This window comes from Pan paniscus, chromosome 16 (assembly GCF_029289425.2).
Source record: "Pan paniscus chromosome 16, NHGRI_mPanPan1-v2.0_pri, whole genome shotgun sequence".
NCBI lineage: Eukaryota > Metazoa > Chordata > Mammalia > Primates > Hominidae > Pan > Pan paniscus.
Genome location: NC_073265.2, coordinates 89,548,195 through 89,573,883, shown reverse-complemented (window position 1 = coordinate 89,573,883; position 25,689 = coordinate 89,548,195). Strand labels below are relative to the sequence as shown.

Here is a 25,689-nt window from a genome sequence, read left to right as displayed (position 1 = left end):
CCCACCATGGCCCAGCTCAAGTTACGAGGGTGTCGTTCAACAGCAACCCCTTCAGACCTGGCTGGAATCATGTTTGTCTTCAGGGCCAAAACAGCCTCTAATTGTGCTCCCTGAGGTCTGGCTGCCTGATCAGGCAGGGTGCACCTGCCTGTGGAGGGCCTGGTGACCGAAGGGCAGCCCAGGGAGTGCTAAGGGAGTGGGCCAGGTGACGCAGTGTGCCTTGCTGGGCTCCAGGAGCTCCCTGCCCAGCTCGCTGTGGTGCTTGGCTGTGCATTTACTGTTGAGAATAATAACAGCAGGACTTGTGGAGCTCCACTCTGAGACCCCCGGCTAGGCTCCTATTCCACACTGCCTCTACTGCAGGAAACAATTCTACAAACAAGAGTTTGTTATCCTCATGCTGCAAATAAACTGAGGCTCAGAGAGGTTAAGTCATTTGCCTGAGGTCACACAGCTAGTAAGTGGGGACGTAGCAGGCCAACAGGCACCCGTTCCCCCTGCCGCCTGACACCCCGCACTGCATGGCCTCTCCATCAAAACTCTGGTTTAGGAGAGTATATTACCTGTGGATTTTAGGCCAGGGCAGGCCTGGCAGCACCTCAGCTCAAATGAAAATGCAGCTGGTTAGGATGGTGGGCCACCAGCAGGTTACACCAGAGTCATTGGCAGAATTCTCCAGTTTTATTTTTAATTATATAAGTAGCTCTTACTATAGAACACACTAAAAGGAAAATTAGTCCCAGAAACCATATGATGACATGGTAAATTTTTATAACGGTTTGTCTTCCAAACTGTTACATAGGTATACACACATCTATATTAAACAAAAACGGGGTGGTTTCTGTACATGCCACTTTGTAACTTGTCTTCTCACCTAACACATGGAAGCATCCTCTAGGGGCTGGCCCAGACACAGCTCCAGGCAGTTAAGCAAACACCCCAAAATTCTCAAAAATTCTCCCAGGTGAGTCAGAGCCACTCATAGCCCACAGCTGTGTGAACAGCGCCCACTAGGACTCCAGCTAGAATTAAGCAAACCCTAATTCTGATGAGAGTAAAATGCCTACAAGGGGCAGAGCCCTTGGAACCACCTGCCCTCAGAACTGCCTCACACCTGGCCCTGACCTGGCCCTGCCTCATGGGGGCACTAGTGAACAGTGAGAACAGACACCTGTCCCTGTTGAAGGACTTTGGAGACACCCTTCCGTGATCTCATGGAGCAGTTCTATTTATAGACTGGAAAATTAAAAGCCAGTGACCCATGCTAGGAAAGATAATGAGTAAATGGTGGAGATGGGTAGTGACCTGGTTCTTTGATTCCCGCTTCCAATTAAAGCTCCATTCAGTACAACCTCTTATTCACATAGGAGGGTGGAATTCATTCCATGAGATGGGGTCGCTGGACCACTCGCCACTCCTACCTCTGCAACTTTGAGCAAGACGTGGACCCGTGCCAACCTCAGTGGCCGGCGTCAGCCCTGAGGATTGTTGTGGAACGTTCCTTGCTGCCGTGGAGGCCTACGAGGGGTCCACTGGGAAGAGCAGGCATACCACCTGCATATGCTGGAGACGTGCCACATGTCAGCCTTTTCCCCTCGGCCCCAGAGCAGGCTGCACAAGACTAAGACCTTTCAGAGGGGACACGTCTGCAAGGTCACCTCAAATGCCTGAGTTTTACGATGGTCATTGATCATTTGCAGGCAGAAACCTTGCCAATGCTGCAGTTGGTTTTAATAGACGCACAGGGTGAAGCCCTTGCCCTTGTGTGATTTTCACATACATAGCAGCAACACTCGCAGAAGAAACGGAAGCCCTTCCTGGCACTCCTGCAGGGCTGAGCCCCTTAACAGCAGTGACTCAGTGGGACTGACTCCCCAGCTGGCAGGGCACGGGCACCTCTTCAGGAGATGCAGGGGAGTGAGGCGGGTTCCTCCATCCATCTGTGCAGTTTCCTCCCCAGAAATCCAACAGTCCCCTGCCCCATGCTCCTCTCTCCAGAAAGGAATAGGAGGCTGCCTGGCTTTCCCTCCTGGGTACATGTTTTGCAGTAGAGGCGGCACTGTGGCCAATGGCCCGAGAAAAGATCTGAAGAGAAAAGGGATGTTGGTGTTGCCTGCAGGTCAGCAGGCAGCAGGTGTATCTCTCTGTTTTTAGTTTTTACTTTTTTGAAACAGAGTCTTGCTCTATCACCCAAGCTGGAGTGCAGTGGTGCAATCTCAGCTAACTGCAACCTCTGCCTCCTGGGTTGAAGTGATTCTCCTGTCTCAGCCTCCCAAGTAGCTGGGATTACAGGTGCTCACCACCATGCCCAGCTAATTTTTATATTTTTAGTAGAGACAGCGTTTTGCCATGTGGGCCAGGCTGGTCTCGAACTCCTGGCCTCAGGTGACCTGCCCACCGCAGCCTCCCAAAATGCTGGGATTACAGGTGTGAGCCACCGCACCCAGCCCTCTGTTCTTAAGTGGGCCTCATACGTGCCAAATAGTCACAGAAATTAACCCTGATTATATGGTAATCCCGTTTTCCCAGGAAGCAGGGTTTCTTTTGAATTACATAACACATTTAGATATAAAAGTCTCTAGTGATGTAAGTGGACTCATCAAATGCCTGCCATTAAGTAACTTATTGATGTAGTTATACATTCATATTTAAAGTTATGCATTATGAACATTCAGATTTAGAAATGTTGCTATTTTCCTTGGTATGTTATAAAATGGAGCCTTATGAAATGGATGCTTTGAGGTCAAAACAGTTGAATAGAAGCAGTTTTGTGTGGTGCAACCTGGTGATTGTAGTGTTGGTCTCATCGTCACCAGCTCCACTTTGAGTCGCCTGTCGGTTTGCCAGAGGGCACGTGGTCGTATCTGACTTCACTCAAATGCTGCCCTTTTTCAGTCTGTGTCCCGCTCCCAGTGGACCACTCGCATGGTTTTGCAGGGGATTGGCGTGACTTCGCTCTGTGTTTAGCGTTCGGCTCCGTGGCTTTGTTCTGCATTGGGAACGTTGGCTTTTCCCTTCATCTACCACATTTGTGTGGACTCTCAGTTTCTGGGTACAACTACTTACCAGATTGCTTTTGTAAGTGATTTTTTTTTTTTTTTTTTTGAGATGGAGTCTTGCTCTGTTGCCGAGGCTGGAGTGCAGTGGCACGATCTCGGCTCACCACAACCTCCACCTCCTGGGTTCAAGCGATTTTCCTGCCTCAGCCTCCCGAGTAGCTAGGATTACAGGTGCACGCCACCACGCCTGGCTAATTTTTGTATTTTTAGTAGAGACAAGGTTTCACTATGTTGGCCAGGATGGTCTCAAACTCCTCACCTCGTGATCTGCCTGCCTCAGCCTCCCAATGTGCTGGGATTACAGGCGTGAGCCACCGCACCTGGCCTCTAAAATGAATTTTGACTGAAAGCCTTTGCTCCCTTACCTTTAGGCACACCTGTCATCTGGCTATAAACTGCAGTCAGGGCTGCGCCTGGATGTTGTTCTTGCTTAATTATACGTATTTGTGTGTGCAGAGACACAACTACTCCTTAACAGGAAGAAGAGAGAGCTCTTTGCATTCTCCCCAGGGACCTGAGAGGAGGTTCAGGTTAAGTCGGAAGCCCTCGGTTCTGAATGCCCACTGCAAGCACTTGGAGAGCTTTATAAACACTGAGCTCTGGGTCTTGGGACCCCCTCCACCATCGGATTGTATTGGTGTGGGATTTTTCAAAGCTCACCAGGTAGCTGCATGCAGTAGATCCCAGTGTGCAGCCAGCTTCCTCCAAGGTGCCCCCAACACCAGCAGGGCGGGAGTCGCGTTGCTGTAGCACCTGTCTTGTGTTCAAGGCGGGAACTTCCTTGTGTGACTTCATCCCTCAACCTCAGCCCTCCTCAAACTTCCATGCGCCTGATGCCGACTCCTGAGGTCTGGGATGGAGCCCTGAAATCTGCATGTGTAATGCATGAATTTGAAAGGCCATGAGCTGCCTCCGAAGGGTTTATCTAAGAAAAGGAACAAGGCATGAAGTGGAGGCCCTAGGGGTTGGCCTGGCCTCTCGGGTCAGAGCCCTGGTTCCAGTCTGAACGTGCCGGGGGCCCACTAGGGAGCTGCTTGTGGTTTTCACACCTCCTTTGTGAGCTGAAAAAACCGGTGCCCCTTTAGAGCAACATTCCCTCTGAATGTTTATCACTCTAAAGTGAAAAAAAGACACACAAAACCTGGACCTGCTTGTCAGGCAAGGAAGCTGAGGAATCCACCTGGCTTGCAGAAGCCCCCTTGGGAGCAGACAGCCCTCCCAGGCACAGATGGGACACCACCGCCTCCCACGCAGCCTGTGTCTGGAGACTCCGCATGACCCCCAGGAAGGTCCTTTCTCCAGCAAGGCCAGGGTCAGGGCCAAGAGTGAGGACACGGGAAGCACAGGATCTGCGGGGCACCTGCCTCCCTCACCACGTGTGGCATTCAGAGAACAAGGCTGCGCCCAAACCCTCCACGCCCTGCTCCCCTCTCTCCACCCCAGGTGCCATTACTAGCTCCAGCTCGGCTGCTGTACCGGTTTTGCTGACTGCTCTCAGAACCCTGTAAATCAGGGGTTGTGTGGGCTCTGGTGGACACCAAAGTATACTCATGGACCTGGCTGTCTTCCTGGGAAGAGGCCAATGTAAGGGAGAAGAGACCATTCCAAGGGCTCCTGGGAGAAAGCAAGGGCCGAAAAGCTCAAGAGCAGAATCTGAGTAGAGGACTCAGATACCTGGCCAGTTCCTACCTGGGAAATGCTTTAAGGAGTGTGAAGAGAGGCCAGGCACGGTGGCTCACTCCTGTAATCCCAGCACTTTGGGAGGCCAAGGCGGGCAGATTGCCTGAGGTCAGGAGTTCAAGACCAGTCTGGCCAATATGATGAAGCCCTGTCTCTACTAAAAATACAAAAAAATTAGCCAGGTGTGGTGGCAGGTGCCTATAATCCCAGCTACTCAGAAGGCTGAGGCAGGGGAATCACTTGAACCAGGGAGGTGGAGGTTGCAGTGAGCCGAGATTGCGCCACTGCACTCCAGCCTGGGTGATAAAGCGAGACTCCATCTCAAAAAAAAAAAAAAAAAAAAAAAAAAAAAAAAAAAAAATATATATATATATATATATATATATATGAAGAGGAGGGACGGAGAACAGAACCACGAAGTCTTACCAGGTCCACTCCTTGGGAATTTGGGGGCCTCTGCTCAACTATGTTGACCAGGTTTTAGCAAACACGGCACCTCCTCATGCTGGGGCTGGAGATGCCAGCAGCCAGGGATGTCTAAATCAACACCGTCAGCCACATGTTAGTGCGTGACTCTGGTATGCAAGAAAGGTTGTACTTTGTTTTCTTTTACTTAATTCTAAGCCCCAATCCTCCAGGCTTGTGGGAAATTCAACCCCAGTCATTACTGGGCTCTTCTCCATGCCCAAGACTGGGCAAAGGCCCCGGAGCCTCAGGCAGCAGACAGTGCTGGGGAGACCTCTGTGGTCATCAGGCCCGGTCCTTCCTGGGGGCCACCAAGCCATGCTGCTCACCATCTCAAAAACATCAGAGCCTGGAGCAGAGGCGAGCGGTGGAATGCAGCTAGCGTGAGTTAATATTTCAGCTGTTGTCTTAACATCGTAGTCTCCCCTGGCTGCTGTCACCAAGTACCAAAGCCTGGGTGGCTTAAACATTTATTCCTTACAGTTCTGGAGGTGGAGGGTCAAAATCAAGGTGCTAACAAATCCAGTGTCTGGTGAAGACCCTCCCCGATTTACAGACCACCGTATCCTCTCATGGTGGAGAGCCAGCAAGCTCGGGTCTCTTTCCCTTCTCACACTATTCCCAGCATGGAGGCACCACCCTCATGACATCTAACCCTACTCACCTCCCAAAGCCACCCACCTCCACGGCTCCAACATCTGCATTTTGCAGAGACACAAACATGCATTCCATAACATCTTGAAACAGGCTTCTATCAGGCAGCTGCTATTTTTGCCCTGAATGATTGCAAGTGCCTGGGCATGACACACAGGGCCCAGCCCAGGGGCAGCCACATTGTGAGGCCATCGTCCCAGCCCCCTGACCTTGTGTAGGCCCCACTCAGGCTGTCCTGTCTCCGCAGTGCCACATTGTGAGGCCATCATCCCAGCCCCCTGACCTCGTGTAGGCCCCCACTCAGGCTGTCCTGTCTCCGCAGTGCCACATTGTGAGGCCATCATCCCAGTCCCCTGATCTCATGTCAGCCCCACTCAGGCTGTCCTATCTCTGCAGTGCTCGTCGACCTGCGGGAAGGGCCTGCAGTCCCGGGTGGTGCAGTGCATGCACAAGGTCACAGGGCGCCATGGCAGTGAGTGCCCCGCCCTCTCGAAGCCTGCCCCCTACAGACAGTGCTACCAGGAGGTCTGCAACGACAGGATCAACGCCAACACCATCACCTCCCCCCGCCTTGGTGAGTGTCTTCACTGGCCCCGGTTCCCAGGGGGCTGCTGTGTCTCCTGCCCAGTAAGTCCTCCCTGACGGTGAGGTTCTTTGAGCCAGAAAGCCCCTTCTTGGGCCTCACTTGTCACATAAGGCTGACATTTGTCAGTTCTGTAGAAGAGGTTTCAGAGATGGAATTCCATTCCTTGTTGGGGAAGTGCTGTTTGCTTACTGCTGTCTCCAACACAGGCACCCGAGCGTCTCCCTCACCCCTTTGCCCAACACAGGAGAATGTTCCACAGACACTGTAGGTTTCCTGTGCATGAGGAATGTGAAGGGAAGTGCTGCTTTCTAGAAATGAAAGCTCCAGGGGTATCCTTCATGATGCCATGAGGATGCACACGTGGGGCACACCCCAGGCTGATGCTTGAGCAGCAGACAGGCGTGGTGGAGGGGCTGCAGACTGTGTGAGTGGTTTGGCCCTGGGTGCTCGGAACCTGGCCTCTTACCAGTTCATGCCCCAGGTCAGTGGTGATACAAGGAGAAGAAGAGCACTTAAAGATCTGGCTGGGTGTGGTCGCTCATGCCTGTAAATCCCAGCACTTTGGTAGGCCGAGATGGGTGGATCACCTGAGGTCAGGAGTTCGAGACCAGCCTGACCAACATGGTGAAACCCCGTCTCTACTAAAAATACAAAAATCAGCCGGGCGTGGTGGCGCGTGCCTGTGGTCCCCACTACTCAGGCGACTGAGGCAGGAGAATCGCTTGAACCCGGGAGGCAGAGGTTGTAGTGAGCCGAGATCGTGCCACTGCACTCCAGCCTGGGCAACAGAGTAAGACTCCATCTCAACAAAAAACAATGATATGATGATTCCTTTTAACAGAGTTTCTGCTTTGCTAAATAGAAGTCCCTGAGAAATATTTGCCTACCTGAGGCTGGAAACTCACCAAAATGAAGGGGATTTCTAGCACCTTTGTTCCGGGGGAGGCCTTTGAGCTGGCAGAAGTATAGTTGTGGCTTTTCAAGCACCGGCCTGCTTGGGAACTTCAGGACCTCCCTCGAGCAGGGCCTTCTCTCTGTACAATCAAGACCCTGAAGGATATTTGGGCCACTTGTATGTACTTGGACCTCATGCTTCTTGGGGTCCTTTGATGTCCACTGTTCCATGTTGTCCTGTTTTATAAATGCCTACAGTAATGGTACCCTCGGCCACAAAACAGTAAGTGCCACTTAGCTCGGAAGCAAGTGGCCTGTGCCCTCTTCCCTGAAGAGGCAGCCAGACCACCACACTCTGTCATGTGGTTGGGTTTGGATGCAAAGGTGCATCCCTGTGACAGAAAGTGGCACCCCCAGTGCCCTGGCAGGAGGCATGGCCTAATCAGTGCAAAGGGTTGACGAGTGCACAAGGGTGAGGGAGCCCAGATGGTCAGACCACAAGCCCTCCCTGTGCCTGCATCAGGACATGCCTAGGCCATCCCTGACCCTGGGTGTTCTCTCTCCTGTCCCCTTAGCTGCTCTGACCTACAAATGCACACGAGACCAATGGACGGTATATTGCCGGGTCATCCGAGAAAAGAACCTCTGCCAGGACATGCGGTGGTACCAGCGCTGCTGCCAGACCTGCAGGGACTTCTATGCAAACAAGATGCGCCAGCCACTGCCGAGCTCGTGACGCGCAGTCCCAGGGGTCGCTCAAAGCTCAGACTCAGGTCTGAAACCCACCCACCCGCAAGTGTACCAGCCTTGTGGCCACGCCCCCACAAGGCTGCCACAAGAATCCAACTGCATAGAACATGAGCGTGGACTTGGCATTTGCCATTAGTGCTTCCGTACTTAATATATTGTTAACAGCCACTGGCTGGCTTTCTACAGTGAGGAGAAAGTAGGCATGAATCACAAAGTAACTTCAATTTCTAGGATTTCAGGTACCTCGAAGGGAAGCACCTCTGGCAGACAACCCTCAAGAGAGAGACATCATTTAGTGTTCCTGTCTTGACTCGCTTTTGACATTTGAATTTCCAGTGCTTGGTATATCATGGAGGAAAATATCATGGAGGAAACATCCCCAAAACGAGACATGCTAGAAAAGGCTTTATTCTAAAGGCTTTATTCTGAAAGCCGGCGACACCCTGGAGGGAGGGGCAGGTGTTGGGGAGCCTCTGCCCGTGGCTTCTCGGGGGAGGGCCAGGCTGCTTGGCCCACGTTTCTCTTCCTCTACCTTCTTGACCACATGAGAACCAGGACGTTGCCTCCATGCCCGTCTCTGACAGTCTCTAAATCCTAGGTGTTGCCTTGGAAGTCTCGTCCCTGGAGTGTAAATCTATATATGCCAGCGAGGACAGCAGTGCCACGCAGTTCATACCACCCGCATGGGAAGAATGTTCCAAGAGAGTCTGGGTTTGGGGAAGCATCTAATTTTCAGAGCTCTGCTGTCCACCGTGTAGGGAAACAGAAGGGCCTCTCTTCAAGGTGCTGTGACATAAGAAACGGTAATTGCGGTGATGGGGTTGCTTCCTAAGGCAAAGGTAAGCTTGGGCCACCTTCACTGGGGCGGATGGGCACCTGCCCCGCCTTCCGGGAGCATCCACTCTGGCCTGCACTTCCTAAAGCTTTGTACCTTAGAGATGCTGTACCCCATCCCAGTGGCTTTCTACCGACCGTGGCCATTTATCTGAAGGTAAGACGACATTTGGGACCTCTGAGGACACAAGCCCAGGCCTAGGATCTGTAGAGCAAGGCCTGACTGCTCCATCCTGGCACGGAGCAGCCTGATGTGCCGGGACCAGGGGAGGAACGCCATCTGGCTGGCACTGCTGCACACTCGCCGAGCCTTCCTGTAGCCCCAGACTTTGTGGTACCCATTATCATCACGCCTGTCATCATTGACCCATCTTCTTGGTGGGGTAAGGATGATGCATGATGAAGGTCCTTCACTCCTGCAGCCCCCTTACACCTGGCAGCAGACGAGCAGAGTGGCCTCTTTGAGAGCACAGAGGATGGTAGCACCCTACCTGCAAGGAGGCCGGGCAGGGACCCTAGATGCCAGGAGGCCTGTTTTGCTCACCAACTTGGTGGGCATTTCATGGGTGCTTATGTTCTAGGACTTTACCGTAAGCAACACCTCCTCCCTGATTTCAGACAGAAGGTCTCACTTGCACTTCCATGGGATCATCTCCCAGTGCTTCTTGATTTATTGGTGCTGTGTTTGTGTTTTGTTTTGTTAGATGTCACAACCGTAGAGTTAGCTTAAATCAGAAAGAAGCCTCTCTGCCTTCTCCACCCTGTCTTACTAGCTGTGTTTTTGTTTTTACTACCCCAGAGGCAGAGAAGCGGTAGGGATGTCAGGGAATTTACTCACTTCCACTTGAATCAACGAGAAGTGTTGAGAAACTTCCGTGGGTGCTCTGCGGAAAGAACCGAGAGTGTCAGGATGGAGCGGCCCACCCTCGCCCCGGGGCCTGCGCAGACCACTGTCCTCCCCTTCAGGCCTGGCCCCCAGCAGACTCCCGTGAATTCCCGTTTTCACAAAGCCCTCAAAATTTTGGGGGCGCTGAGGTTCAGTTTTCTTCATCCCCAAATGAACTGTTAATTCACTGAAAGACATTTAGACTTTTGCAGCCAAGGAGCAGAGCCGGGCAAGCTCACTAAGGAAGCCTTAGCTTGGTCTCCTGCATGGGCCCCGGGGCCTCCAGATATGCCCACGGTCACCCTGGCAAGGGCCCCACACCCTCAGAATGAAAAGGATTGATTGGGTTATTGTCAGATACCCCCATTAGTTCCCCTAAAGTCTGCATCTTCAGCTCATCTTTTTGTTGTCGGTGTTTTTTGAGACAGTCTCTCCCTCTGTTGCCCAGGCTGGAGTGCAGTGGCACGATCTCAGCTCACTGAAAGCTCCGCCTCCCAGATTCAGGCCATTCTTCTGCCTCACCCTCCCCAGTAGCTGGGACTACAGGCGCCCGCCACCACGCCCACCTACTTTTTTGTATTTTTACTAGAGACGGGGTTTCACCATGTTAGCCAGGATGGTCTCGATCTCCTGACCTCATGATCCACCCGCCTCGGCCTTCCAAAGTGCTGGGATTTCAGTGAAACCATCATAAACATTCTTGTTCCACAGATGCTGATCACAGCAGTGATGTTTCTGTGTTAATACCCTGTACTGTCCCTCGAGTACTGTACCTTTGTGCTTGCACACGTGTCACTAACACACGTGTTACTAACCAGAGTCTCACGACCCTACGGTGCTATTTTTATTGGTGCAAAATGAAACCCTCTCAGCTGACCGTTGCTGGATATGATCAGAATGCAGGAAAAGAGCCTCTATGGCAATACGATTGTCCTTTTTTCATTTCAGAGTCAAATGTATCTATTTTCCATTCGTTAACTTGCATTACATACTGTACCCATGGAATTTTTGTTTTACTTTTGGTGCTGCTTTTGAAAGGAAAAAAAACGGAAGACAAACATTGGACGCCATTATACATGAAAATTATACATGAAAAATTAATCATTTCATTGGAAGCAAGTTGAATATGTGTAATAAAATGTTTTTCCATAACGGTTTTAAGCTGTCTGTGAAGTAAAAGACAAAAGCCAGTCCCCAAGGGCTGACGGGGAGGCTGTGTCCTTCCCCACTGTGGTGGCCACCGTGGCTTGCCAGGGACTTGGCTGCAGGGAGCCTGCTGGCCACATCTGCAGTTGGTGTCAGAGGTCACTGGGAAATGCAGTTCGGGGGGATGGCTGCCTCTCCCTGAGCAAGTGCTAACAAATCTTTCAGTCCTGGCCTCATCCCGTTGTGGTTGCAAAACCCTGGGTGGGGACCTGAGGGTCTGACAGTTGTGCTGTGAGCCTGCGCATCTGATGTAGGGCAGCCACCTCACTGGCAGAGTGGCCCATGCTCCAAGACCCATGCTGCAGAGTGCAGGCCCTGGCCACGCTGGCTGGAGAGCCATGCTGAACTCTCCAGCCACTACCCCCACAACCCTGCCAACAGCCCTCACAGCTTCCCTCTGCCAGCAGATGTGACGGCAAGTCCCGGCCCTGCACATCCCCCAGCACTGCAGACAGGACAGGGGTTCCACACCACCACAGTGGGAACAACCACAGCCATTTGGATCCCATCTGGGCCTGACATGGAACACACATGTCACAGCTTACAGGGATGGGGAGTCCATCTCCTCCTGGAGTCAGGAGAAACCCCCACACTCACAACCTTAGAACCCTCTATGAAGACTAAAGCAGGCCAGGTGCAGCGGCTCATACCTGTAATCCCAGACCTTTGGAAAGTTGACGTGGGAGGCTTGAGGCCAAGAGTTGACCAGCCTGGGCAAAATAGCGAGACCCCTGTCTACTAAAGTTAGCCGGGTGTGGTGGCATACTCCTGTAGTCCCTCCCAGCTACTCAGGAGGCTGAGGCAAGAAGATCACCCGAGCCCAGGAGTTGGAGGCTGCAGTGAGCTGTGATTGTGCCACTGTACTCCAGCCTGGACAACAGAGCAAGTCCCTATCTAAGAAAAAAAAAAAAAAAAAAACTGGTGTAGCACCCAGAAATCTCACTAAAATAATTTGACAGACAACACACTGCCCACAGCCCCCTGGTCACTGGAAAACCTGTGGTTTGTGTAAATTCTCAAGAACCGTCGCCCACCTGCCTCCAGGAGGTGTTAGAACCCTCTTGTCCTTCCTCCGTTCTACCCTTTCTGGCGGGTTGGCTTTTAACAGCCCTGTTCGCGTGGAATTTCTTCATGAGCTGCTGTGATTCCTGGATGGCCCCAGTGATTCCGGTTTGTTAGATGAAATTGACAAGCTCTCCATCAGCAAGTTTCGAGTAGGCATCTGTTGGGGACCAAGCACTTCCTAGAACCAAAGAGAATGCAAAGGAACAGAAGTCTTATTCAGGAGCCCACAGCCCCACGGGGCAGAGAAACCTGGAGACGCGCACAGCTGGGAATGAGCCTGAGGAACAGAGCTCGGAAGAGGGAAAGGTCAGGATGTCCTCTGTGGGTTTGTTGACTGACCTTCTGGACACAGATTAGAAGGGCTGGGGTTGGAAGCTTTTACTGCAGCACCCTCTCTCTGTAAAAGGTCTCAGCAAAAGCCTTTGCATTTCTGCTTCCAGGTACAAACCTGCCTGCATGTGTGTCCACCTTCTCTGCCTGACAAGGAAGCAGTGCCCAGCCTTCCTGGAAAGCCAGCCCTCCCACCATCACTGACCTCCCCCCTTCCCCAGCAGCGCTCCACACACCACCTCACCTCTGGTCATGAACTCCCTTGGCTTTTGCCCTCTGCTCTGCAGTAACACTCTTCTTGACAGGTCACCAATGACTTCATGGCATCAGGTTGCGTGGACATCCTAGCGTCCTGTTCCCCAGCTCCCAGCAGCCCTCCCCTTTGACACAGCCCCTCTGCAGCACCACACACTGCTGCCTTTCCTCGCCTCTCCCCGCCATCCAGCTGGTGATGGAGTGCCCCAAGCTCAGTCCTCCACCCTTTTCTATGTACTTTCTCCCTAGGTCCTATTACCTGGACTCAAGACTTTTTACACCACGTACATTCTGTTATCTTCCAAGTGAACATTTTGGGCCCTGACAGCCATCCCGGCCCACCTCTGTACTCACGCATGACTCTCCACGTGCATATACTCAATCCCCCGGGAAGTTTGGGACTAAGATGGCGCTTCATAGTTGTCCTAAATCTGCAATTTCAACAGGGGGTTTGGTGAGGGCAGCTCACCTCTGCTGGGGTGGCTCAAAGGTCAAGTAGAGACTGGAAGGGTCAGAAGGGCTATAGTCTTGCACCTGTGGCCGGTGATGACAGCTGTCAGTCAGAACTTCCGCTAGGACCATCAGCCGGGACACCTGCAAGGGGCCTCTCCAAGGGATGGTGGGATTTTGGTGGCAAACATCCCAAGAGTGAGCTGCACAACCTTTTGTGACAACTCAAAAGTTCCACAGCATCACTCCCACCATACCCTAAGAGCAAGGCAGGCACAAAGGCTCACCTGAGTTTAAGGGGAGGGGACAAAGAGTCCACCTCTTGCTGGGGGTGGTGTCAGGGTTCTGGAAGAACAACTGGAGTGGGAAATATTGTTAGGGCCATTTTTAGGAGATTCACACACCTCCCCTGTATTAGTCGGGGTTCTCCAGGGAAATGGAACCAAGAGAATAGATGAGATTTATTAAGGGAATTGGCTCACATGATGATTGGAGGCCAAGAAGTCCTGCCATCTGCTCTCTGCCAGCGGGAGACTCAGGAAAGCTGCCACTGCAATTCAGTCACAGTCCAAAGGCCAGAGAACCTGGAGTTCTGGGGCAGGAGAAGATGGATGGTCCAGCTCCAGCAGAGTGCAGATTTACCCTTCCTCAGCCTTCCTGTTCTATTCGGGCCCTCAGCAGATTGGACAGTGCCCACCCACCTTGGTGGAGGTGGATCTTCTTTACTCAGTCTATGGATTCAGACACTCATGTCTTCCAGAAATAGCCTCACAGACACTTCCAGAAATCATGTTTTACCAGCCAACTGGGCATCCCTTTACCCAGGCAAGTTGATATATAAAATTAACCTTCATATTCACACATGCAAAATACACTCACCCCTCCCCCACCCCAGCCCTAAAGTCTCATCTCCTTTCAGCATCAGGCTCGGGACTGCATCCCCTGAATCAGGTGCCGATGTGGCTCCTCCAGCATGGTTCCCCAGGCATGGGCCCTTGAGCACTGGTTCTAAAATTCCGTGAACTAAAGAGAGACATCCTCTCCCCTCCACCCAGAGGCTCAAGAGAAGATGGTGGCAACGGCATAAGACAACCACTGCAGACACTCCCTATTTTAAAAGGAGGGACAGAGAAGGCACGTGACAGGCACCATCCAGCAGCTGACGTCCAGTCTGGCACATGGTGCCAATTCCATTAGGCTCAGTCCTACTGCCAGGGAACGATTCTCCTTGGACTGCCTCCAGAAGCCAAAGAGGCTTTTGGCATATTGTGATTCATTCGTAATGATAGGGGAGGCATGATTCAATAAAGTGTCCTTCCTTTTGGAGAGCATGTTCTGACACGCCCCCAGCTACTTGGACTCCTATGAACTTCACTGATAAAATGAGCCCTTGGGCTGGGCACGGTGGCTCATGCCTGTAATCCCAGCACATTGGGAGGCCAAGGCGGGCGGATAATGAGGTCAGGAGATCAAGAGATCAAGACCATCCTGGCCAACATGGTGAAACCCCATCTCTACTAAAAATACAAAAATTAGCTGGGTGTGGTGGCATGCGCCTGTAGTCCCAGCTACTTGGGAAGCTGAGGCAGAAGAACTGCTTGAATCCGGGATGTGGAGGTTGCAGTGAGCCGAGATGGTGCCACTGCACTCCAGCCTGGGGGAGAGAACGCGACTCCGTCTCAAAAAAAAAAAAAGAGGGGGTGCCCTCAAATTTTCATAGGGCTTTTCTCCCCCAGCCTAGGGTCCATGTGTCCTCCCACGGCCTCTAGTCTACTTGCCACTCCTGTGCATCTGGTCTGATTAACATGATGTCACAGATACAGTGGATCAGTCCAAGTTCTTGGGAGAGTCTTTACAATCCAGGCCCTCTCAGGCAGTATCATAACAGAGAATTAACATCAGCCCCGGGGAGGACAAGTGGAAACTTGTGTCTGTCACACTTCTTTGGCCCCACTCTTCCTTTCTGATATGGATGGAAATGAATGCCTTCCCCAGCCACTGGCCATCGTCCTTGCATCTGAATCACGTTAATTTGCTCTAGCAAAGACATCACACCTGGCACAGCAGTTTGTGTGAGGCTCATTCCTGGATAAAATTGCAGTAGTCCACTGTGGTCAGAGAGGATCCACTGTGAATTTCGTAGATGCCAGACTGAGGAATTGCATGGGAATATGATGGGGACAACCACAGCAGCATCCTTTAGGTCTTTAAGAATGACATTCATAATGCTATTCTCACTGGGTTGCAACATTGCTATTGATTTACTGTCTTGCCTGGTGTCATGAGTGGTGCAAGATTAGAGATAACCAGGTCCACAAACATTTGTATCTTTCTACAATGTCAGACTTTTATTGATGCCATTTCAATCACAGAAGCCCAAAGTTCGATGGAGTTCCCAAGTATGCAGTTCTCCTTAGTACTACCCATTCACTTGGTAGTCAGAGCCATGGGCACCAGGCTCAAGCCCCTCCACGGGTCAGTCAATATTGCAAACCACGCATAATAGTATACATAGTCACTCACGCCTATAATCCCAGCACTTTGGGAGGCCAAGGCAGGTGGATCACCTGAGGTTAGGAATTCAAGACCAGCCTGGCCAACATGGTGAAACCCTGTCTCTACTAAAAATACAAAACTTAGCCAGGCATGGTGGCAGGTGCCTGTAGTCCCAGCTACTCAGGAGGTCGAGGCAGGAGAATCGCTTGAACCTGGGAGGTGAAGGTTGCAGTGAGCCGAGATCACGCCACTGCACTCCAGCCTGGGTGCCAAAGCTAGACTCAGTCTCAATAATAATATACATAGTCACTATATAAATGTTACAGATTAAACATTCCACAGTAAACAAAGTAACATTTAACATCAAGAGAAAAAGACTGAAAGAATTAATCAACCAGGCCAGGGGAAGTAAGACAAAATGAGTCCTGGACTGGGTTGGCCAGTCCATCGGTCTTGCAAGGAAGAGCCTTTGATATAGCAGAGCTTTTGGAGGCAGATGTGAAGTTCTTATCATAAGTGACTGCAAGACCATGTCAATTAAGATGGCCAGTTGAAGCTGCTGAAGGGCTGGCTGTTCTTTTATGGTCACAGAGTCCTCTGGTGAGAACTGATTGATAGTATTAAATAGAAGAGTATGCTTATTTGTGACCTTATCTGGTTGGATGCTGTCTTAATTTTTTTATTTGTTTCCTAAGCAAAACATCTCATCCTTGTTGGCAAAGTGCCCTATGAAATATACAATGGAGGGAGGCCGAGGCGGGTGGATCACGAGGTCAGGAGTTCGAGACCAACCTGGTCAACATAGTGAAACCCCATCTCTACTAAAGATACAAAAAAATTACCCGGGCATGGTGGCACGTGCCTGTAATCCCAGCTACTTAGGAAGCTGAGGCAGGAGAATAGCTTGAACCTGGGAGGTGGAGGTTGCAGTGAGCCGAGATCACGCCACTGCACTCCAGCCTGGGACAGAGTGAGACTCCATCTCAAGAAAAGAAAAAAGAAATATATAATGCAGTCCTTTTCTAAGATGGAGTTAGTTATGTCAAGGGTGCTGTATACACCCGGGGAGAGGGAGGTAGTTTCACAGACTTCCACTTGGCCCTCCCCATTACAGCAGTTCTTTACCCTACAGGCCAAGGACCAAGTCCAGCCATTACCAGTACACATTTAGGGAGGGGGAACCATCACTGCGAGGCTTCACGGACCCACCAGACCCACTGTGAACCAAACCTGGACCAGGCCCCATTTATTATGTGAACTCCATTCCCCGTCACTCTGAAACGGGGACCACAATGACACTCAGTAGCCGGGGTACCAGTGTCAACTTGGATCCTGTGTGCAAGTCCTCTAAATGTCTGCGTATATTTCTCTCCAACAAGTCAATGGTTGTAGGTTCCTTTGGGGAAAGATTGGGGGCAATTAATTGATACCCTTCTCCCTGGGACCCAACCTCTCCTTCAGTCAATGGATTCTGGGCATGAAAACCGGCTCAGACTGGAAACTGAGCAAGACGCCATGTTTGACAGGATGGTTGCTCTTGTGATCGCCCTTTTTTAGTCAATGTGTAACCTGAGTAATACTATAAATGTACAATGAATTGAGTTATAGGTGGGAAGTTGGCTGCTCCTCTGTCTGGCCCTAGTAGGGCTCTATTAACTATTTCCAACCGCTGTCTGTAGGTCAGGCCCCCCTGCTGCTTCTCTGACCTTGCTGCCCCTCATGATCTGACACCCACCCTTTTTCTGACTGTGAAGGGCTTACCATGGGGCTTTATTTTGTGATCCTATTAGCCTCATGGCTATCAGGGAGCCCAGTTCTGCATAGCATCCCCTGCTGTCAGCCATGACCTACGGGGGACCGTTCTGCTGGAACTTCTCCACAATGCTGCTGCCCTTTCAGCAGGACCTCCTCACTGCTTTGGGAAGTGGAGGAGTTTCCCTCAGACCCTCCTATGGAACATTGGATGGGGGCTGGGAAGGTGCCCCAGCCTTAGAAAGAATATCCTCCCTAGCAGGCCCAGCCTCTGACTCTTCTGAACCCTCTATCTCTACCTACCAAAACATTTCTCTCTTTTTTTTTTTTTTGAGACTGAGTCTCGCTCTGTCACCCAGGCTGGAGTGCAGTGGTGCAATCTTAGCTCACTGTAACCTCCATTTCCCGGGTTCAAGCGATTCTCCTGCCTCAGCCTCCTGAGAAGCTGGGATTACAGGTGCCCACCACCACGCCTAGTTAATTTTTGTATTTTTAGTAGAGATGGGGTTTCGCCATGTTGGCCAGGCTGGTCTTGAACTCCTGACCTCAGGTGATCCACCTACCTCAGCCTCCCAAAGTGCTGGGATTACAGGTGTGAGCCACCATGCCCGGCCCCTACCAAAACACTTCTACTGCACTTTGCGAGACCATCACTGTCCCCAAGGTTCTTGAGCCATCTGTCTCCCAGGGTCCTTGGGAGGGAATTAAATCCATGCAGAGAACTCCCGCTACAAGAGGTAGAATTTCCCCTTCTACCTTCATGTCCACTGTTCCTTATCCAGCACTTCAGATCCGGTCTGGTACACTCTCCTGGCATCTGCATGTCCATTCTTGCTAGGGCCTGCAGCTCCTTCGGGATCTAGTTCCTTTCCCCCTCCACCTGAGTTACATTGTGACTTAGGAATCTGTCTGGTGGCCAGGAGGGGAGGTGGGGGAGATCCTGATTCTAACACAGCATTTATATTATCTTACAAGGCACAGGACTCGGTATCATCTTTAAGCAAGGGAGCAGTGATGGATAGCTTTAATAGGTAAGAGAGGGCCACTTCCGCAGGCTGGAAAGCGTCTAGAGAATGTGGGGTTTCACAGTTTTTGGACATTTACTGAGTTATCCCCCTTCCAATCCCAGAATCCCACTCCTTCGTAATCAGGATTCTGACCTGCATGTAGCCAACTTCCTAGGGTTGAGAATTCAGCCTTCTCTGAAGCTTCTGTACTCATTACCATTGAAGCCTGGCCTGATCCTCAATGCTTTCTGCCCTCTTAAGACATAAGGGCCTCGTTTCACACTTCCCCTTAAATTAGTGATTAATCATCTGTAGCATTTTTATTGTCTTTCTCCAATGCATCACTAACACTGGCAACAGCCACTTAATTTCTTTGCCTTGGAATTTCTGTTTCCCTGTATCTTTCAAATGACTGAGCTATTGCACCATCAGTGAAGGCTTAATCATTGCCCATACAGATGCCAGAGGCTTCCCTCCTGGGAGGTTGGTGGGGGGGGGGGGGTGCGGGGGAGCCCTTGTATCCAGCTGGCAGGTGATGGCAGCTCCAAAATCCTATTTTAGGGTCTGCTTCCTATAGGACCACTCCTGGCACCAGCTGCCTTAGTTTGCGTTCTCAAGAGCCAGTCTGAGATGGAGGCTTGTGGGGAGGTTGATTGGGAGGTACCCTCGGGAATCCTGTGATGAGGAAGAAAGGATTTGGCACAGGCAGGTACCATGGGGAGCTGTAGAGTGAAACGGTTGTCTCAAACAGAGGCAAGGTGGCAGGCCTTCGTATATCACAGGACGAATGCCATCTTGAGGGTTCGCTGTCTTCTGCTGAGAGGGTACTGGGGACAGACTCAGCTGTGAGCAGCCACCACTCCTGGCAGCTGGGGACAGCCCTCAGTCCTGAAGGGGGATCTGTGTGGCACACCACATCACACACCACATGCCTTAAACTTAGATTGTTACAAATTAAATGCCCAATTAACTGTGGCTTCCCCAAATCAGTAAATGGCACCACTAACCAACTAATGTCTGATATCAAAACGTCAAAGTCACCTTTCTTTCCTCAGTTTCCCTTCCTGTCCTCAACCCAATTCAGCCACAGATACCATTGGTTCTACCTCCAAAGGATGTCTGTAATCTGCCCACTTCTCCCTATCTTCACTGCCACGCAGTGGCTGTGCGCCAAGTCGCAGACATTTCACCAGGACTCCGCAGTAGCTTCCTGTCATAGTCCATTAGGGCTGCTATAACAAACATCTTAGCCTGGGTAATTTATAAACAGAGACATACTGCTCCCAGTTCCAGAGGCTGGAAGGTCAAGGTACCAGAAGAATCAGTGTCTGGTGAGGGCTCCCACCCTACTTGAGAGATTCTGCCTTCTCACTGAGTCCCCACATGGTGGTAGAAGGGGCTAACATGCTCTCTGGGTTCTCTTAGTAACGACTCTAGTCCCATTCATGAGGGCTCCACCCTCGTGGCCTGATCACCTCCCAGAGACCCTACCTCCCAACACCACTGCACTGAGAATTAAGTTTCAACATCTGAATTTTGGGAAGACACAAACATTCAGACTATCACACTTCCTGACCGTCTCCCTCCGACACACACTCCACACCCTAGCCAGGGTAATATCGGAAAAACGTAAATCATAATAAAAACTTAAGTGGCATTCCCTGCTTAACATCCTCTGATAGCTTCTCACCCCTGTGGTCCTCTCAGACCCCCGTTCCCTCCTCTCCTACCCTGTCCTTCCCGCACAGGACGCCCAGCCAGTCTCCTTTCTGTCTGCGAGCCTTCTGCCCTCTTCCCCACCGGGCCTCAGCAGGTGCTGCTCCCCACGTAGGTAACGCTGCCATCTCACATCCCGCGGGTCTTTCCACTGCTGAAATCTCTGCATCCGTCATGTTTCAGCTCCCATGTGACCCCTCACACAGCTGTTCCAAGCATCCAGCTAACATGGCCTCCCAGTCACGGTTGCTGTCTTGAAGCACTGCTCGGTCCTTGTCACAACCCAGAATTATTAACGTTTTTGCTTGTGTAGTGTCACTTTCCCATCTAGAAAGCAAGCTCCCCACACACAGAACTCATGTGGCACTTTTGTGTAGCTGGAGCCCTGGTGCCCAGCATGTGCACCCCCTAAGTGAATACACTTAACCTTTGTTAGTTCCCATTCTATTGCTTACATTATGTTCAGATAAGCTAAAGACTGTACCAGGACATGTTTTTACTGGGTAATAAAAACATACTCTAACTTTTTTTTTTTTTTTTTTTTGAGACGGAGTCTTGCTCTGTCGCCCAGGCTGGAGGGCAGTGGCACCATATTGACTCACTGCAACCTCCACCTCCCAGGTTCAAGCGATTCTCCTGCCTCAGCCTCCCAAGTAGCTGGGACTATAGGTGCATGCCACCATCCCTGGCTAATTTTTGTATTTTAAGTAGAGACAGGGTTTCACCATGTTGGCCAGGCTGGTCTCGAAACTCCTGACCTCAAGTGATCCACCTGCCTCAGCTTTCCAAAGTGCTGGGACTGCAGGTGTGAGCCACCGCACCTGGCCAAACATACTCTAGTAATTTTTTTGGCTTATACCTCAAGTGATACAGACATTTGGACAACCAGATGTACATCAATAAGGAAAAGATGCTTACCATTTTCCAAATGCTCCCCCTTGCCAACAGAGATAGGTGTTTCCAGGTGGCTGTCATGGTGATAGAAGCTGTTTTCTCGTCTTTTCATTTGATCTGTGGAATAGGAAAGTGATGACTCAGAAGGCAGAGAACATTCATGGTCTGGAGAGGATCTTTGAAAAGCCTGATGTGGCGCCACCATCTGGTGTCTCTAGAATAAAAGTTGTAACCGCGTGGTTCATGGTATCTTCGGGACAAGCCCGCGTGCCGGCTGGGACCCAGCATGACATGGGGGCTCGCCCACTCTGGGATTTCCTTAACCAGGGACCACTGTCATGCCTCGTGCACTGTGAACTTGTCATCCCCGTGGCTTGGAAGCCCTCCTCAGAAAGACATCCCCTTTCAGAGCCTGAGCAGCCACAGCATTTCAGGGGACCACATAAAAAATGACCAAGAAGGCCAGACACGGTGGCTCACACCTGTAATCCTAGCACTTCAGGAGGAGGATGGAGGAAGAAGGATCGCTTGAAGCCAGGAGTTCAAGACCAGCCTGGGCAACATAACAAGACCTCGCCTCTACAAAAAAATAAACAATTAGCCAGGTGTAGTGGTATACTCCTGTAGTCCCAGCTTCTCGGGAGGCTGAGGTGGGAGGATCGATTGCTTGAGCCCAGGAGGTTGAGGCTGCAGTAAGCCATGATCACGCCACTGCCCTGCAGCTTGGATGATAGAGACCCTGTCTAGAAAATAAAAAGAGACCAAGAAATAGGAAGATTTTCCTCCTAGAATTGCTCAGGAGAACACTGGGATTTCCTCTGGAAAAGACTAGACACTTATGTCTGGGGGAATCCATCCCATTGTGGCAAAAAGAAGGTAAAGGACCCAGTGAATCAGAGTTTGTTGGAAGCCTGGTGCGGTGGCTCACACCTGTAATCCCAGCACTTTGGGAGGCTGAGGTGGGCAGATCACTTGAGGCCAACACGGCAAAACCCTGTCTCTTCTAAAAATACAAAAATTAGCCAGGCATGGTGGTACGTGCCTGTAATCCCAGCTACTCAGGAGAATCGCTTTAACCTGGGAGGTGGAGTTTGCAGTAAGCAGAGATGGTGCCACTGCACTCCAGCTTGGGTGACAGAACAAGACTCTGTCTCAAAAACACAAAAACAAAAAAAACAGAGTTCGTTGTTAGACAGAGCCCAGTAGAGCCAAAACAAAACTCCTTCCTGGCAGAGGCATCAGGATAAATGTCAGCCCTTAACAGGGGCTGCCACAGACCCCACCGTTATCCATATTTACCTACAGCCCAGCACTGCTGTGATGAGGCTCAGGGAAAATAACAGGGTCCCTGAAGTCTCCAACAAGCTCTTTCCTACCCACCCTGTCTCTGTCTCCAAAGTTTTCTCTTTCCACGCACCCGATCCTACCCTCTCACTTTTCTGCCTCTTTCTCGTGTATTTGGTCTCTCCTCCCTCCTTACATCCATCTCTCCCTTCGCTCTTCCCTCCCTTTCCATTTCCTGCATTATTTCCCACCTTCTCCAATTTAAGAGGATTGTCCACTTCTGACTTGGCCCCATCATAGATGCAGAAACTTCCACTGAGGGTCAGCTCATAGATCCCTGGGGACTCGGGGGCTGCCCTAAGGGCTGTGTTTCTACTGAGCCTTTAGAATACCAAGTACCCTTTAAAAATTCACTTGCAAACTACCCACCCAGTATCGTTGCAGACTGTTCTCTAGAAGTTTTAGAGGTCTCTGCGTGCTCACTTCCAACTTATTTCTGTGTGTGCCAGTCACACGTTCAACAATTCTTTGGCTCACAATGTATCCCCAGCAATTGGCTTTCTTGCCACTGAGGTTAGTTTTAACATGCCAGTTGATAGTTATAAAACAGCAGTTCTGGAAATCCCATTGAAGGATTGCTCTGTATTAACACATCATCAAAATAGTATATTGCAAAGTCAACATACGATTATAACTGTTGACCTATCAAATACTGAAAGATTTTGAAACCTCAGTGGGAGCCAAATGCCATTTTATTAAATTGGGATACAGGAAAGGAAGAGTGTTGCAAATGTTGCAGTGGTGTTAGTTTGAGATGTTAGTGGGTTTTGCCAATATTTTCTCTAACAAAATAAGAATGTAATATATCTATGTCACATTAGAATATTGCATGTTTATTCTATATATACCTATACTCACATATATACATACACACAGTGCATACAATGTGAAGTGTGGCCACAGAGTTGACGTGGGACAATCTACTGTGGCTCATATCTAATGGCTGTAGAGCAGTTTCAATGAGGTTCCTGCAACCTCTGGAGCAATGGCCCCATTACTCAATTAAGACAGAGGCTCCCAAAGCAGCTGCAACACCCATCTGAAAATGTTAAGTTATGGTATATAAAAATTTATATCATGACTCATATATTCAACAACCGTTTTACAATGTAAGTCAATAAACTTTTATTGAGCAGTGTGGCAGATACAGGGTAGGGGATGAAGGATGAATGCACAGTCCCCTGTCCTCAGAGAGTCATAACAGTATGTTACTGTGCCCTTCTCTTGGAAATGAGTGACTCTGCCCAAATGTGGAAAAATATTTAAGTGAGTTCAAAACTAATATGGCTGTTGGCTCTGAATACAGAATCAACAAACCTCTGCCCAAATAGAAATCAGATCCGCTGTCTTTCTGATCTAACTCAGCAAAGCCAAGTTCTCAAAGTTTGAATTCCTCCTGCATAAGCACCCTCAAATGCACTTCTTGCCTCTGACATTGCACTCATCCCAAATATCACTTCCTGATGGCATGACCTGTGCTTTCTGAGTGTGTTGATGGGTCAGACCACTGAGGAGTCCTGCGTGGCTCTCTCTGTCCAGACCAAGCTGGCTGGTCAGGATGAACGGCCATGTCTATCTGTACAAGGCTGGTGGCTTATGTGAGCTAGACTTACACAGCTGTTTTAGGATGTTCAAAAAGATCAAAGAGCAGGAAATCATGAAACAAAATCAAGTAGATAGAGAAAAGAACCAACAAGAAAAAAAAATTCTAATTGACAAGCAAAGTGGTTACAGTGAAAACCTCAAAGCCCTGGGTAAATGCGAGAGACAAAGGAATCCAACACAGGGCTCGTGAATGGGAAAGTTACCTGGAAGAGGGAAGAGTTGTACCCAGAAGGCAGTGTAGAGAGGCAAAGGAACTTTTTTAAAAATGAAAGTGTAGGCAGGGTGCGTTGGCTCAAGCCTGTAATCCCAGCACTTTGGGAGGATGAGATGGGTGGATCACCTGAGGTCAGGAGTTTGAGACCAGCCTGGCCAATATGGTGAAACCCCATCTCTACTAAAAATACCAAAATTAGCCAGGCGTGGTGGCATGTGCCTGTAATCTCAGCTACTCGGGAGGCTGAGGCAGGAGAATCACTTGAACCCAGGAGGCAGAGGTTACAGTGAGCCAAGATCACGCCATTGCACTCCAGCCTGGGTGACAGAGCAAGACTCCATCTCACACACACACACACAAAAGTAGTTAGGCAAAGAGTTTGAGAGGTGTTGACTTCTGTCTAAACGCCACTCCAGAGATGAGAATCAAAGAAATGGAAGAGGAAATGTATTGAGATCACGGCTGGGGATGTGCAAGAACTGAAGACGAGAGTGACATGCACAGAAGTGAATCCACACCTCATACATCATATTGAAACTACAGCGATCAAGGAGGAAGAAGAAATCTTAAAAGCCACCCGAGAAAAGACAGGCGCCCTGGAAGGAACAACAGTCTGACAGCAGGTGCCAGAGGGAATGGAATAGTATCTTAAAGTGCTGAGAGCGGCCGCAGCCGTGGCTGTTTAGTTCAGCTATTAGCATTCCAGGGAACAGACTGTGGGGAGCGCTACTTCCTCCTTCTCCAGAGTCTCCCACCATTGACAGCGGTCATTTCTCAGACTCCCGGCTCCCGCCCGGGGCCTGTGTGTCTCAATGAGTGGCTCCATCTTGCTCCATTTTTACAAAAGTGAGAAACCTGAGAGGCAGCCCATAGACAGAACCTCCCCAAGTCCTGTCACTTTGTTTTTTTTTTTTTTCCTTTTTTGTAGAGATGGGATCTCACTATGCTGGTCTCGAACTTCTGGCCTCAAGGGATCCTCCTGCCTTGGCCTCCCTAAGTGATGGGATTACAGGCGTGAGCCACCATACCCAGCCCATGTCCTTTGTCTTAAATTCCCACATGTCCATCCCTGTGGGCACTGCTCCGGCTCAGGCCTGTTGCAGGAGCCGCCTGGCTCGCCTTGCTCCCTACCACCTCACCAATACCAAAGTCACTCTTTTCAGACCGCTAACAGGGGCTCCCTTTACTGCTTCCTACTCAAAGCTCTCCCAGCTCACCCTTCAGGCAATGTGCTCCCCCTGTTGCCCCCTGTCCATGCCTGCCTGGGATCCCCAGTGTTCCAAGCCAGGGGTCTACAAACCAGGGCTCACCGGCCGCACTGTTTGGATACCCCCTCTGCCCAGTCCCTGGCTGTGGGGTCATTCCCAGCTGTGCCACATGATCGCCTTCAGCAAAAGCCTGCAGGTAACTCTGGGTGCCACACTTCTGTGTGAGAATCGCATCCAGTCTGCTCTACCCCTCTGTATAAGTTGATCCTTTAGAAAGGCATAGGAAGTCCAGGCAAGGACAAAGCCTCTTTCCTGTGGCCCTGCGTGTTGTTCCAGTCC

At 50.5% G+C, this 25,689-nt stretch overlaps 1 protein-coding gene and 1 pseudogene across 3 annotated transcripts in view; one reads left to right on the top strand and one right to left on the bottom strand.

Moving 5' to 3' along the window:
* Window positions 1-8,074, top strand: part of ADAMTS17 (ADAM metallopeptidase with thrombospondin type 1 motif 17) — a 376,073-nt gene extending 367,999 nt beyond the window's left edge. For both annotated transcript variants that reach the window (XM_034939509.3, XM_034939508.3), the window contains 2 exons: window positions 6,255-6,432; window positions 7,914-8,074. In XM_034939509.3, the coding sequence (XP_034795400.1) occupies window positions 6,255-6,432; window positions 7,914-8,074 (339 nt within the window). The remainder of the gene's footprint in view (window positions 1-6,254; window positions 6,433-7,913) is intronic.
* A 4,047-nt stretch (window positions 8,075-12,121) lies between these two features.
* The window catches only part of UBE2Q2P13 (uncharacterized), a 161,377-nt pseudogene continuing 147,809 nt past the window's right edge, over window positions 12,122-25,689 (bottom strand). The window contains exons 4-5 of the transcript XR_010109894.1: window positions 21,004-21,096; window positions 12,122-12,257 (exon numbers count right to left, since the gene is read on the bottom strand). The product of XR_010109894.1 is annotated as an uncharacterized UBE2Q2P13 (transcript). The remainder of the gene's footprint in view (window positions 12,258-21,003; window positions 21,097-25,689) is intronic.